Source organism: Pelobates fuscus, chromosome 11 (assembly GCF_036172605.1).
Source record: "Pelobates fuscus isolate aPelFus1 chromosome 11, aPelFus1.pri, whole genome shotgun sequence".
NCBI classification, from domain to species: Eukaryota; Metazoa; Chordata; class Amphibia; order Anura; family Pelobatidae; genus Pelobates; species Pelobates fuscus.
Window position 1 is genome coordinate 142,724,838 of NC_086327.1, and position 13,887 is coordinate 142,738,724.

The window sequence follows — 13,887 nt, forward strand, 5'->3', positions numbered from 1 at the left end:
GGAGCATTGCCCTGCATGAAAATCATGTTTTTCTTGAAGGATGCAGACTTCTTCCTGTACCACTGCTTGAAGAAGGTGTCTTCCAGAAACTGGGAGTTGAGCTTGACTCCATCCTCAACCCGAAAAGGCCCCACAAGCTCATCTTTGATGATACCAGCCCAAACCAGTACTCCACCTCCACCTTGCTGGCGTCCGAGTCGGACTGGAGCTCTCTGCCCTTTACCAATCCAGCCACGGGCCCATCCATCTGGCCCATCAAGACTCACTCTCATTTCATCAGTCCATAAAACCTTAGAAAAATCAGTCTTGAGCTATTTCTTGGCCCAGTCTTGACGTTACAGCTTGTGTGTCTTGTTCAGTGGTGGTCGTCTTTCAGCCTTTCTTACCTTGGCCATGTCTCTGAGTATTGCACACCTTGTGCTTTTGGGCACTCCAGTGATGTTGCAGCTCTGAAATATGGCCAAACTGGTGGCAAGTGGCATCTTGGCAGCTGCACGCTTGACTTTTCTCAGTTCATGGGCTGTTATTTTGCGCCTTGGTTTCTCCACACGCTTCTTGCGACCCTGTTGACTATTTTGAATGAAACGCTTGATTGTTTGATGATCACGCTTCAGAAGCTTTGCAATTTTAAGAGTGCTGCATCCCTCTGCAAGATATCTCACTATTTTTGACTTTTCTGAGCCTGTCAAGTCCTTCTTTTGACCCATTTTGCCAAAGGAAAGGAAGTTGCCTAATAATTATGCACACCTGATATAGGGTGTTGATGTCATTAGACCACACCCCTTCTCATTACAGAGATGCACATCACCTAATATGCTTAATTGGTAGTAGGCTTTCGAGCCTATACAGCTTGGAGTAAGAAAACATGCATAAAGAGGATGATGTGGTCAAAATACTCATTTGCCTAATAATTCTGCACTCCCTGTACTTGTTGGGCAATTTAATGATCATTAAATACAGATGAAATCTACCTAAATGTACCTGAAGGTATACAGACCATTAATTTTGTGGACAACAGTGAGGAAGCGCCATTCTGACTGATGACATATTTGCCTGTAATACAATCTTTTGTGCCCAAGTTAAAAAAAATAAGCAAATAATATGTGTACGTAGCATTTCTCAAAATAAAGGCAAACGGATTCCCAGAAAATAATGGAAAATCAAAATCTTTAGTTTTATTCATTTTTTTTCATTTACAAAAAACAAAAAAATGCGGTTACAGGAATTGTGGCTCATTACTAGAGATTCCTTTAAATGAAATCTCATACATGAGGCCAAAAATAAATGCTGCAATGCACAGACATGTTAATGTTGTCACCATATATTCAATTTCCAGAGCTTGGAACTGAAAGGGAAGAAGGGATGGGTAATTCGCCAAGGAAACTGAAAATATTGGAAGGGTGATATGTGGTTGGGCAGACTTTTTTCCCTATTTTAATTTGACATTTTTTATTTTTTTTTACATTTCTTTTTAAAACTTTACCCGCCTTTCCACAAGGATAGTACAGGAATTCAAGTATGCAATGGAGGGCAGTAATACAAAAATGTTCCATAAAAAAACAAAGCAAGAAAAAGCAAAAAAAAATGAAAATAGGATCTTGCACATGCCAGCCCTCTGGCATGGTTCGCTTTGGTAAGGCGAAATATTAATGGATGGTTAAGGGTAGACTGTCCAAGTAAGGTATGGTGTAAGTAGCAGAGAACGACAATAACTTGGCAAGTCTGATCACTTTCCAAACCACACTCAGCAGTATACTACCACCTCCAGTGCGGTGCACAAAAAAACCCCAAAAAATATTCTGCATTTAAAAAGAAACAAAACTGTAAAAATAATAATGAATACTAATTTATGAAGAATTTTTTTTTTTTTTTTTTTAAATATACCATTGATTACACTATAAAAATTATGCTCCATTTATCACATTTAGTAGAATGCCCAGAATCCACTGCTTGTCACCTGGATGTGTGGACACGGATTGTGTTTTATAGATGATACTTTTAGAATGGGTGAGGAAACTTCAAGGAGATTATATTATATATATATATATATATATATATATATATATATATATATATATATATATATATATATATATCTCACTAACCCCCCCCCCCCCCCCTGCCCCCGCCCCAAATAACACAAAATAAAAACAAAAAACATAACCTTGTAGCAGCAACAAGAAAATAAAAACCCAAAGAAACAGGTAAATGACGTGCTAATGCGGTTTGGCTCGTGATCAAAACTTAATCTTTCTGTTCCACCTGCTTCATATGAATGGAAAGTGCGCCTCTGTTTTCTGTACAGTACGCTGGCCCCGTGTTAAGAAAATATACCCACCCCCCCTTCACGTATCAGGTGAGCGTTTTAATTTGTGTGAATTTAAATATATGTACAAGGCTCCATATGTTTCATGGGAAGTCTTGGATGCGGAGGAACACGATTCATGGATCTGCGTTATGCTTGTTCTGCATCCAAGCCTGGATTCTTTCCTTGAGTTCTGGCACTGAGAATAAGCACAGACAGATATTTATTAAGATCAAACAGAGGTACCAACTAAAAACATCAATGGTTATTGTACATTCCTATACCTCCCTGCAATAATATTCTTCATGGTAAAACTAACCTGAAATGTTCTATTAAAGGAACACTATAGTCCCCTAAATTACTTTAGCTAAATAAAGCAGTTTTAGTGTATAGATCATTCCCCTGCAATTTCACTGCTCAATTCACTGTCATTTAGGAGTTAAATCACTTTGTTTCTGTTTATGCAGCCCTAGCCACACCTCCCCTGACTATGATTGACAGAGCCTGCATGAAAAAAAAACTGGTTTCACTTTCAAACAGATGTAATTTACCTTAAATAATTGTATCTCAATCTCTAAATTGAACTTTAATCACATACAGAAGGCTCTTGCAGGGTCTAGCAAGCTATTAACATAGCAGGGGATAAGAAAATCTTAATTAAACAGAACTTGCAATAAAGAAAGCCTAAATAGGGCTCTCTTTACAGGAAGTGTTTATGGAAGGCTGTGCAAGTCACATGCAGGGAGGTGTGACTAGGGTTCATAAACAAAGGGATTTAACTCCTAAATGGCAGAGGATTGAGCAGTGAGGCTGCAGGGGCATGTTCTATACACCAAAACTGCTTCATTAAGCTAAAGTTGTTCAGGTGACTATAGTGTCCCTTTAAATCTACTTTAACAATAAAAACAATCAAACATTAAAGGGACACTCGAGGCACCCAGACCACTTCTGCCCATTGGAGTGGTCTGGGTGCCAACTCCCACTACCCTTAACCCTGCAAGTGTAATTATTGCAGTTTTTTTTTTTTTATAAATAATAATTACCTTTCAGGGTTAACTCTAGCTCTAGTGGCTGTCTACTAGACAGCCACTAGAAGGCACTTCCTGCTTCATAGCACAGAAAACCTGTTCTAGAGCGTCGCTGGATGTCCTCATGCTGCGTGAGGACCTCCAGCGTTGCTCAATTCCCCATAGGAAAGCATTGAAAATAATTTTCAATGCTTTCCTATGGGGTGCTCTAATGCGCGTGCGCGGCATTGCATTAGGTCTCCCCGGCCAGTGGGCGGGATCAGTCTCTCCCACCGGCCAACGTAATGCATAGGAGGAGCGACGGCGGAGGAAGAAGCAGCGACGTGGGACATGTCGCTTCCTCTGGTAAGTGACTGAAGGGGTTTTCACCCCTTCAGCAACCGGGGATTGGGAGATGGGAGGGGACCTGCAGTGCCAGGAAAACGGATTGTTTTCCAGGCACTGGAGTTTCCCTTTAAAGGTTGGGTGTCATGGTGCTATGTATCAGTTGAGTAGCGTGCCTTTTCCAGAATGCCCCAAGTATTGATTGCCTTTATATGTTAATTATAAGCTTTGTAAATATTAAAATTAAAACATAGCTTACAAGGCAAATATATATATATTTATTTTGTTCAAGTAGAGATTTGTAGCCGTATTAGTCCAGTGATGTAGATGTAAAAAAACAGAAAATTCGTATCTTCTAATACCTTTTGTTTATTGGACTAACAGAATTTTATTAATGACAAGCTTTCGGGAGAACCTCCCTTTCTTAAGTCTGAAGCATTTCTGAGCAAGACGACACAACTCAACTTTGAATTCTATGTGTCGTCTTGCTCATAAATGCTTCAAACTCGAGAAAGGGAGGTTCTCCCGAAAGCTTGTCATTAAAAAATTCTGGTATTACAATATACGAATGCATCTGTTTTTTACATCTATATATATATATGTTTTGTTTTTTGGTATAGTTGTAATATATATCTATATATGTAGTGCTGGGACGATGTTTGACACACTGAGGTGGTATTTGCTGCACACTTTTTGGGTTGGTCAGTATATTATAGAGTTTGTGGTAGCTCATCGAGTTTGTGAAAACTCTGCCCATGGAAAATACATGGAAACCAATGGAACAGAAAGCAAAAGCAAGCAAATATCGGATTATTCCTTACCAATAATCTGTACATTTGAGCATCAGATGTACACAGCCATACCCCAATCATTTAATAAATTAAAACAAAAAAACATCACACTCCTGATTCTAGTAGTACTTAGTACTAGTAGTGTCCATATCTTGGTAATGAAAGAGTTAAGAGGCTCTACTAATCAATTATTTTACTTTTCTTACATCACACTCAGAATTCCATTCTTAAAACAAATGTCTGAATTTCTTTAAACTCAGTTCACCAACAAGATTCTCTGAAAGTGCAGCTTTTCGGCAGATCGCTTACCTGGTTCAAGCATGCTCTCCGTCAGCGTCTGACGGTTGAAGGGGTCAGTGGAAGAATTTAGAAGGTGTCTCAGAATGATGGATCGATCCATGATGGTTCCAGATGGAAGTCTCACTGGTTCAGACATAAGTGTGTCCATAAGGGGGTCTGACAGAGGAAAAACCCAAGATTAATGAACATAAAAAGTGAAACTTCTTCAGGAACGTATTTAAACTTGTTTAGATAAATGTATATAATAAAAAATTATACAGGATTTTGATATATATATATAATATAACAAAATAGAGGTAAAGTTGTCTAATGAAGCAAATATTCCTGCCATTTGCCCAAAAGGCCCAGCAAGCGGAGAAGGATAGAGAAATGTTAAAAGGATTCATGGCTTCTCTGCTCTTTCACAGCGAGCCCACAAACACAGGCAATGCATGAAATAGGTAATTACTCATTAATGGGACACTCATTAAGTTGGTTATAGTATCTGGAGTCCGCAGAAGCCATCATTTCATTCAGCATTGAACAGTCTGTAATGTATTTATCTGAAACAATCTTTGCTATGCTGCTTTGGCTAATGAGGAATTATTAGCCTGAGCATCAATGGGAAGCTGTGATTGGCTAGAGTATCAGCTGACCCATTTCAGACTATCACAGCACCATGGCTGTTATGAATTCGTATGGCTAGTGAGTGTGTAATATATGTCTATCCACACCTCCAGAAGGAGACAAGTCGTGAGTGTCCAGGGATCATCTAAAATGTTTTAACACTGATTGGTGGGACAGTACCATGGGACACCAGGCACCATAACTAATTCAACGAGTGTCCCTCTAAGGTTCTTATTGCATTTCCAATTCAGGAATCAAGAACACTTTTTAATTAATTTATCAAAATATCCCACAAATAACGAAGGATCCAGGATTTGTAGTTTGTCTTCTAAAATCTATCAAGACCTCAAAAGGCAAGTGTAACTTTAACCAAACCAAAAAAAGGTTTTCAATATAAACAGTGTGTTACCATATGCTAACAATATCATCCCCCTTCATACTATCCTTTCCACACTATCCGCTATTAAAATAGTATTCTTCTATGCCCTAATTCAGGCATGGGCAACCTTCGGCATTCCAGATGTTTTGTGCGCCACCTCCCATGACGTGCCTAATTCTACAAATAGATTAATCCTAAAGGAACACTTCAAGCACCATAACCATTAAATGCTATTGTAGTGGATCTGGTGCTAGGATTGCCCTAATTACCTCCTAGTGTAAGATGTCAAACGGTTAAAGGGATACTTCAGGCATCTACGTATTTAACAGGTTTTGGTCTAATTGATATGCTGTATTTTTTGCTTTCTCAAATCTTTAAGGTTTCTGCACAAATATAACAAATTTTCATAAATTCGCTACATAGCCACAACCTCTCACGCCAGAAAAATACTTCCTTATAAAATGTGTATACACAGCTCAGTTGCTGACAGCACGTTGAATGAAACCTACATTACAAGGAGAAATAGAGCAAAGATATCGCTACCTATCTGCAGCCAGGTTGTACATTTTAAGTAGCAAACGCAAGGCTGTAAAAGGGGCTGAGGTATGTTCATACACCAATAAGAATATTTCTGGAACGATGGGGTGTGGCTAAGCAGAAGGGCTCTTGGTACAGAGTTCTGTGAAATATTTCATTTGTGCATAAAGTATAAAAAGAGTAAATTCGTTATCAAATCGTTCTTTAGAAGTTTGGCTACTTACACTGCGAAGGCACCAGGGCACTCCTGACATAATAACCACTAAAACCTTCTACAGTGGTTATGGTGCTTGGAGACTTCCAGCAAAATGAGCAGATGCAGTGATACGTTCGAGTTCAATATAGGTCTGAATGCATTTCGTATAGCAGAAAAGTTGATGGTAATGTCATGTGAAAAGGTCTCTGCGGAATCATACAGCACTTTAATAGCCTGTACAACGTACTCTACATAGATTTTAAAAAAATACCTCTAAATTCATCCGGGGCGTCGCTGTAATCTATCTCGGCCCGTACATTTCGGGCCACTATCTCTTCCACTTTTTCGGACAAAAGCTTGAACTTCTCCACAGCAATAGTTGACTTGATTCCAGCTTTCTTCATTTTGGAAATGACTTCTTCAAAAAGTTCTTTACTGTAGGACCTCTGCAACACAATTAGACCATTTGGAGCATGTTTAATGGCTTCTCTTGAAAGATGTAGTGGTTGGCATGTCTGTCTGGAAGGAACCTAGCACATCTGCGCAATTAACAAGAAGTAGCTGGATTCTATAAGCTTTAGCAAGCACCTTCATATTTGTTTTTAAAGAAATAGCCTATAAAGATTTCAGAGACAGCTGAAAATATACACACCAGAGACATATGGGAAACTTTACTTTGTCTAATCACTTGTGACCAAGAGAGACAGGGTACAAGTTTGCATCATGCAAAAGCAAATAAAATAAATCTCAATGATTGATGCTCATCATGATGCATCTTACACCTAGAGTACATTTGATTTGCACAATTCAAGACAAAAGGATAGACAAGGTAAAGTTTATGATAAAACAAAAGAAGTAAAAAGATTCAGGCAAACAGAACCAAACCTGATCATCAGCAATGGCTTTCGCAAACCGGGCACAGTCTAAATGGAGGTAAATATCCGTAAGCTGGTCCAAAAGCTTCTTTGGTTCAAATCCATATTTTTCTGGGTTCTCTACCTTCAGGTCTCGGCACTTCGGTCCACAAAGCTGCTGTAAGTTGAAGTTTAGCATGGCTGCAAGCCGAGGGCCCAACTCCTGCACAAGCAAGGTAGTACAACAACAATCCTAGTCAGAGGAATGGCAGAGACAAAGAAGCCTGAGCAGAAGCACAGAGTAATCCTGTACTTACAGGTCGCAGGAATGGCTTCTGTACTTGCTTCGTAAGAATATGGAACATTTCTACGGTCTCGGTAGCTAAAGCAAGGTATGACCTGGAAACACGTTCGTCCTGTGCCAGTTGGGACTGTTTTGCTTGTTGTTGATCCTACAAGAGCAAAAAGTGTTCAGGGTGGATTAGAATGACCAGAGCCAAGTCCCAACTTTAACCAACCAACATCAGTGAATTAGGTTAGAAAACTTTTGAATGCGTAGTCTTAAAATAAAGAATACATTTTAACAACAACAACAAAAAAATCACCTTTGTTGGAGTCCAACAGACGGTATGGAATGGGAGGGAAAAGACACTCTAAAGGGGAAGGTTGGTACTAATGGCTCCAAACAGACTGTGACATTCTAAGATACAGAACAGTTGTCAATATAAGCCGAAATTGAAGGGTGAGGGGGCTCGGTCTGGTCGTCTCCTGGTTGCTAGTATAATGCACTGCATAATTTTTTTTTGTGCAAATATAACTTCACAGGCTTAGAAAGACAAAGTAAACAAAATACGACAATATAGTTTGCTGAATAATACTAGTAATAAGATTGTTGCACTATTTTTTAAATTTAATTTTTAAATCATGCTTAAAGGATCACTATAGGGTCAGGAACACAAACCTGTAATCCTGACCCTATAGTGTTAACACCACCATCTAGCCCCCCTGGCCCCCCTCATGCCTCCATAAACATAGTAAAATCTTACTGTATTCAAGCCTGAAGCTGTAACTCTGCATGCTGTTAGACTCAGAAAAACAACCAGACTGCTGACATGTGGTAGCCTGATCCAATCACAGTGCTTCCCCATAGGATTGGCTGAGACTGACAAAGAGGCAGATCAGGGGCAGAGCCAGCATGATTCAAACACAGCCCTGGCCAATCAGCATCTCCTTGAATTGAATCAATGAATCTCTATGAGGAAAGTTCAGTGTCTGCATGCAGAGGGAGGAGACACTGAATATTTGGATGCATTTTAGGCAGCCTGACCCAGGAAGGATCTCTAACAGCCATCTGAGTGGCCAGTGAAGTTATCACTAGGCTGTAATGTAAACACTGCATTTTCTCTGAAAAGACAGTGTTTACAGCAAAAAGCCTGAAGGTAATGATTCTACTCACCAGATTCAATAAGCTGTAGTTGTTCTGGTGACTATAGTGTCCCTTTAATAAACAAGGTAAATATGTCCTAGAGCATGAGAGTTATAAGACCAGATGATAGTGAGATGCCAAGAACAGAGAGAGAGAGTGCACAAACAAAATTAACGTTTACAGGTTAATTGAAGGTTTCTTGTGGCTTACAAAGTACTCTACAGGCCAACTAGACCTGTGAGATAAAGGTGAGTAATGGAGCTAGAAGGCAGGCTAAGCATAATAAAATGGAAACGATATCATGCTTTACAATTGGGGTAGTCGAGTGAACGTGTACAATTCTATATTATGTTAAACATGTGTAAAGAAAAACATGCTGAACTTTTAGGAGAACGTATGTAGAGATAAATGAATTAACTCTTAAAACGTACATGATGAGTGTGCGGTTTCAGACATAGCTTATAATTGCAGCAGTATCTAGACATATAAATGGTTACATGTTAAACTTTCAAGTTAATACGGCATATTAGACCAGACTGTGTGACAGGCCAAAACATTTTAAGCTTGTAGGTATGCGATTGAGCTAGGACAAGGTGCTTAATACTGATCTAAGACATGTTCTATGACAGTTATGGTTGGATAGATGCAAAATAGGCTATGTTGAAAATTGTGTTGCACTGTAGTCCGGAGTATTAATACAAGGACATTTAAAGCCCTACTTGTGGCAATCATGGTTGGTTGAGTCCGCGTGTTTATATTAGATGCTTATGGGCACTATGTGGAGAGACCTATAGACATGGGGCTGCATGCATGTGACTGTCTCTGTCAACCGATTCCCTCTGTTGGGTGAACGCTGGAGCCCGTTGGCGGGCGTCTGAGGGCCACAGTTGCACCGGTGCGAATGATGGTGTCCCTCCAGGCTGGTGTGTAGGCCTGCATCTTTTTGCCACTGACCCGGTGTCTACCAGAGTGAGTCGCCTCCACGTGTGCGAGTGCCGAGTGTTCTGCTGCTGCTAGCAGTGCGTGCGCCTCCGCTTGTGTGGGTGATGCCTCTGGGTTCTAGCCCTTGTGGCCCTCAGTCCGGGAGGTTGCCGGTGTGTGTGTGTGTACTGGAGTTGTGCCAGAGGGTGGCCTTCTCGCTCCCCGCAGTTTGCAGCCTTGCTCACCTGCTGGCTGGAAAGTCTTGGTGCTCTTTCTGGTCCGCCTGAATTCGCTCCCGCAGTCTCTCCCAAAAACGCAGGAAGATTTGTCCGAGGCATTGCAGGGAATCGGAAACCTTGTAGGGGGGCCTTAAAGTCTATATCAGGCTCGGTATTTCAGGTGGGTAGTCAGCCGCCATCTTGTGAGTGCCACAAGGCTGAATTGTGTCTCCGGGATATTGCCGGCGGATTAGGGCTGGGACTAGGCAGGTTGCTCCAGATGCCAAGTGCGGACCGGGATATCCACCGACGGTCCGGGAAGGGGGGGGAGCAGGAGAGCAGTGGGGTCCGTGAGTGAGTTACCGAGTCGGGAGAGCTACCGCCTCCCCTCGACCAGAGCCTCGGTAGGCCTTAGTAGTTTGTGGCGGGTTCCTGGATGGCGATCTGCTTAAGTCGGGTATTAAATTGTTGGGGTCCCCCACCCCCCTCAAATACACGATTGCGGTCAAGACCTTGGACTTGGCACGTCTACTCCGCTTGGATGTTAAGCTCAGACCCCCTACAAATTACCTTTAAATAGTTGTAGATAAAAAAGTTGTTTTAGTAAATAACCCTCAATGTATTTGCCAATTGATTCTCAAAGTAAATGTATTGTGGAATTTTAACCAACTTACTGTTATGTTGTTAACATAAAGAATACGTTTCCAGTATGGTAGCTGCAGTAAGTGGAACACAGCATCACAGAGCTCTAAGTTTCTGCTACGTTACTGAGCATTGTGAAATAGCAGCCAGCTGCAGAGATTTGAACTCTGATCTAATCCATCCAAGATTTGATTACATATTACCTAGCTTTCCTGTTAAACCAATTATGTCCACCAAGCCCTCCACACCCAAAAAAGCTATACTCACACAATACCTCTTTAACCCTTAACCCTCCTAACCACAGCTCTTAAAAACACAGCACCTACTCTCCTAATGTTCTCACTTCTATTTTTCACTCTCTCTCACTTCCCTCATCATTAAAATCTCTCTATCATTTCACTTACCTGTTCCTGCTAACACCATCTTCATTGCTCCCTCCCTGCTCCCCTCATCTCTGTATTCATCACATGCACTTTACTCATATTTATCCAGCCTTTCTCCACACACCCCTCCTAAATACCTTAGACACAAGCTCTCATCCCCAACATTTAAATCTTACTCGCACCTTCTCTTCCTTTCCATCCTACTACTCCTAGCAGCAGGTGATGTCTCTCCAAACCCTGGTCCCTCCACTACTCAGCCACCTGGTTCAAACACCAGAAACCACAACAACCTAATACCCATTCCATGTAATTCTCACTATAATTCCTCTTTTAAAGCTGCCCTCTGGAATGCACGCTCTGTGTGCAGCACCTTTAAATCTATTTCCATCCATGACCTATTTATCTCACACTCCCTAAACCTACTTGCACCAACAGAAACATGGCTCTCTCCCTCGGATACTGCTACCCCTGCCTCACTGTCCTTTGGTGGTCTTCACTTTACCCACAATCCAAGACAAGCGGAGATTAAAGGTGGCGGTGTAGGTTTTCTTCTCTCACCCCACTGCTCCTTTAAAACCCTGCCTACCCCCCCTTCCCTCTCTTTCCCATCATTCAAAATTCATTCAATTCGCCTTTTCAAACCCTTCTCTGCTAACATTGCTGTCATCTATCGTCCCCCTGGTTCCCCTCTCCTCTTCCTTGACCACTTTGCTGCCTGGCTACCCTACTTCCTCTCTTCCAACATTCCATCCCTAATTCTTGGAGACTTCAATATTCCCATTAACCCACCTTTAACCCCAGCAGCCTCTAAACTACTTTCAATTACTTCCTCCCTTGGACTATTGCAGTGGGCTAATTCTCCCACTCATGTAGCTGGCAATACCCTCGACCTTATTTTCTCCTATTCATGTACATTATCTAATATCTGCAATACTCCATTTCCTCTCTCTGATCACCACCTCTTATCGTTTGCTCTCAATTACCCCCTCACCCAACAACCTCAGCCTAACCCCCCTCAGCTCAGGAGGAACCTTAACTCTATTGACCTCCAGCAGCTGTCAGCTGACATTGATTCACAACTGCTATCCATCCCTTCCCTCTCCTGTCCCTCACTGGCCATCTCCACATATAACACTACCCTCACATCTGCCTTGAACACTGCAGCCCCACTCCAAACATGCACCACGAGGAGAACACGACCCCAACCTTGGCATAATAAATCAACACGCTATCTGCAGAGTTGCTCCCGCTGTGCTGAACGCTCCTGGAGGAAGTCCCGCACCCAGGCAGACTATCTTCATTATAGATTCAAGTTGCTTTCGTACAGCGCAGCCCTTGCCCTCGCCAAACAGTCCTACTTTTCCTCTCTCATTAGTTCATGCTCCCGCAATCCCAGACGTCTCTTTGACACTTTTAATTCCCTTCTCCGCCCTGCTGTGGCCACCCCCCAAACTAACCTTACAGCTGATAGCTTTGCACATTACTTTACTGACAAGATTGAACAGCTAAGGAAACAATTCTCCCCTCCTTGCCGTTCTCTTTCTCAACCACACATAAATCATGCTTTCCCTACCCTTCAGACTTTCTCCCCAGCTACTGAACAAGAGGTGGCTGCACTTCTCCATTCCTCTCGCCCCACCACTTGCCCACTCGATCCTGTCCCATCTCACCTCATCAGATCTCTCTCCCCTTGTCTTGTGCCTATCCTAACACACATCTTTAACTGCTCTCTCTCTTCTGGCACTGTTCCTGCTGACCTTAAACATGCCACTGTAATACCTATCCTTAAAAAAACATCTCTTGACCCGTCCTCCCCCTCGAACTATCGTCCCATATCCCTGCTCCCTTACTCATCAAAGCTTTTGGAAAGACTTGTCTTTACCCGTGTGTCTGACTTCCTTAATTCCAACTCTCTCCTTGACCCTCTTCAGTCTGGCTTCCGCCCTCTCCACTCTACTGAGACCGCTCTTATCAAAGTGACTAATGACCTAATCTCCGCTAAATCCAAAGGTCACTACTCCATATTAATTCTCCTTGACCTCTCTGCTGCCTTTGACACAGTTGATCATGCTCTCCTCCTTCAAACTCTTCAATCACTCGGTCTCTGTGACTCTGTCCTCTCTTGGTTTTCCTCCTATCTCTCCCAACGCTCATTTAGTGTCTCCTTTTCCAAGGATACCTCCTCCCCTCGCCCTGTCTCGGTTGGAGTTCCCCAAGGCTCTGTCCTTGGTCCCCTTCTATTTTCTCTTTATACTGCCTCTCTTGGAAAACTTATTGCCTCTTTTGGATTCAACTACCACCTGTACGCTGATGACACTCAGATATACCTCTCCTCACCGGACCTCTCCCCGGCCGTCCTGCAACGTGTCACTGCTTGCCTCTCTTCCATCTCTGATTGGATGTCGTCACGCTTTCTCAAACTTAACCTCTCTAAAACTGAACTCCTTGTCTTTCCTCCTCCTAATACTGATCCTCCTCTCTCACTCTCCCTTCAAGTCAGTGATATCCACATAAGTCCATCCCTACAAGCGCGCTGTCTTGGCGTCATACTTGACTCTGGTCTCACCTTTGAGTCTCACATCCAGTTTGTTGCCAAGTCCTGTAGGTTCCAACTCAAAAACATAGCCCGTATCCGCCCCTTTCTTACGCAAGATGCTACCAAGGAGCTTGTCCATGCTCTAGTAATTTCCCGCATGGATTACTGTAACCCTCTCCTGATTGGTCTCCCCAAAAGCCGTACTGCCGCGCTACAGTCTGTAATGAATGCTGCAGCTAGACTGATTTTCCTATCCAGTCGGTCCTCTCACACCTCGCCCCTCTGCCAGTCCTTACATTGGCTCCCTGTATCCTATAGGAGTCAATTCAAAGTGCTAACCCATACATATAAAGCACTAAACAATTCCAGCCCCTCTTATATCTCTTCACTGATCCAGAGGTATGCCCCTCCTCGTACCCTCCGCTCTGCCCGCGACCACCT

General features: G+C 42.3%; 1 protein-coding gene across 3 annotated transcripts in view; it reads right to left on the bottom strand.

Annotated features, from left to right (window-relative positions):
• Nucleotides 1-2,128: 2,128 nt before the first annotated feature.
• The window catches only part of UBE4B (ubiquitination factor E4B), an 86,862-nt gene continuing 75,103 nt past the window's right edge, over nt 2,129-13,887 (bottom strand). For all 3 annotated transcript variants that reach the window (XM_063436610.1, XM_063436609.1, XM_063436608.1), the window contains 5 exons: nt 7,638-7,772; nt 7,352-7,543; nt 6,738-6,912; nt 4,758-4,904; nt 2,129-2,504 (listed from right to left, as the gene is read on the bottom strand). In XM_063436610.1, the coding sequence (XP_063292680.1) occupies nt 2,443-2,504; nt 4,758-4,904; nt 6,738-6,912; nt 7,352-7,543; nt 7,638-7,772 (711 nt within the window). In that variant the 3' untranslated portion in view covers nt 2,129-2,442. The remainder of the gene's footprint in view (nt 2,505-4,757; nt 4,905-6,737; nt 6,913-7,351; nt 7,544-7,637; nt 7,773-13,887) is intronic.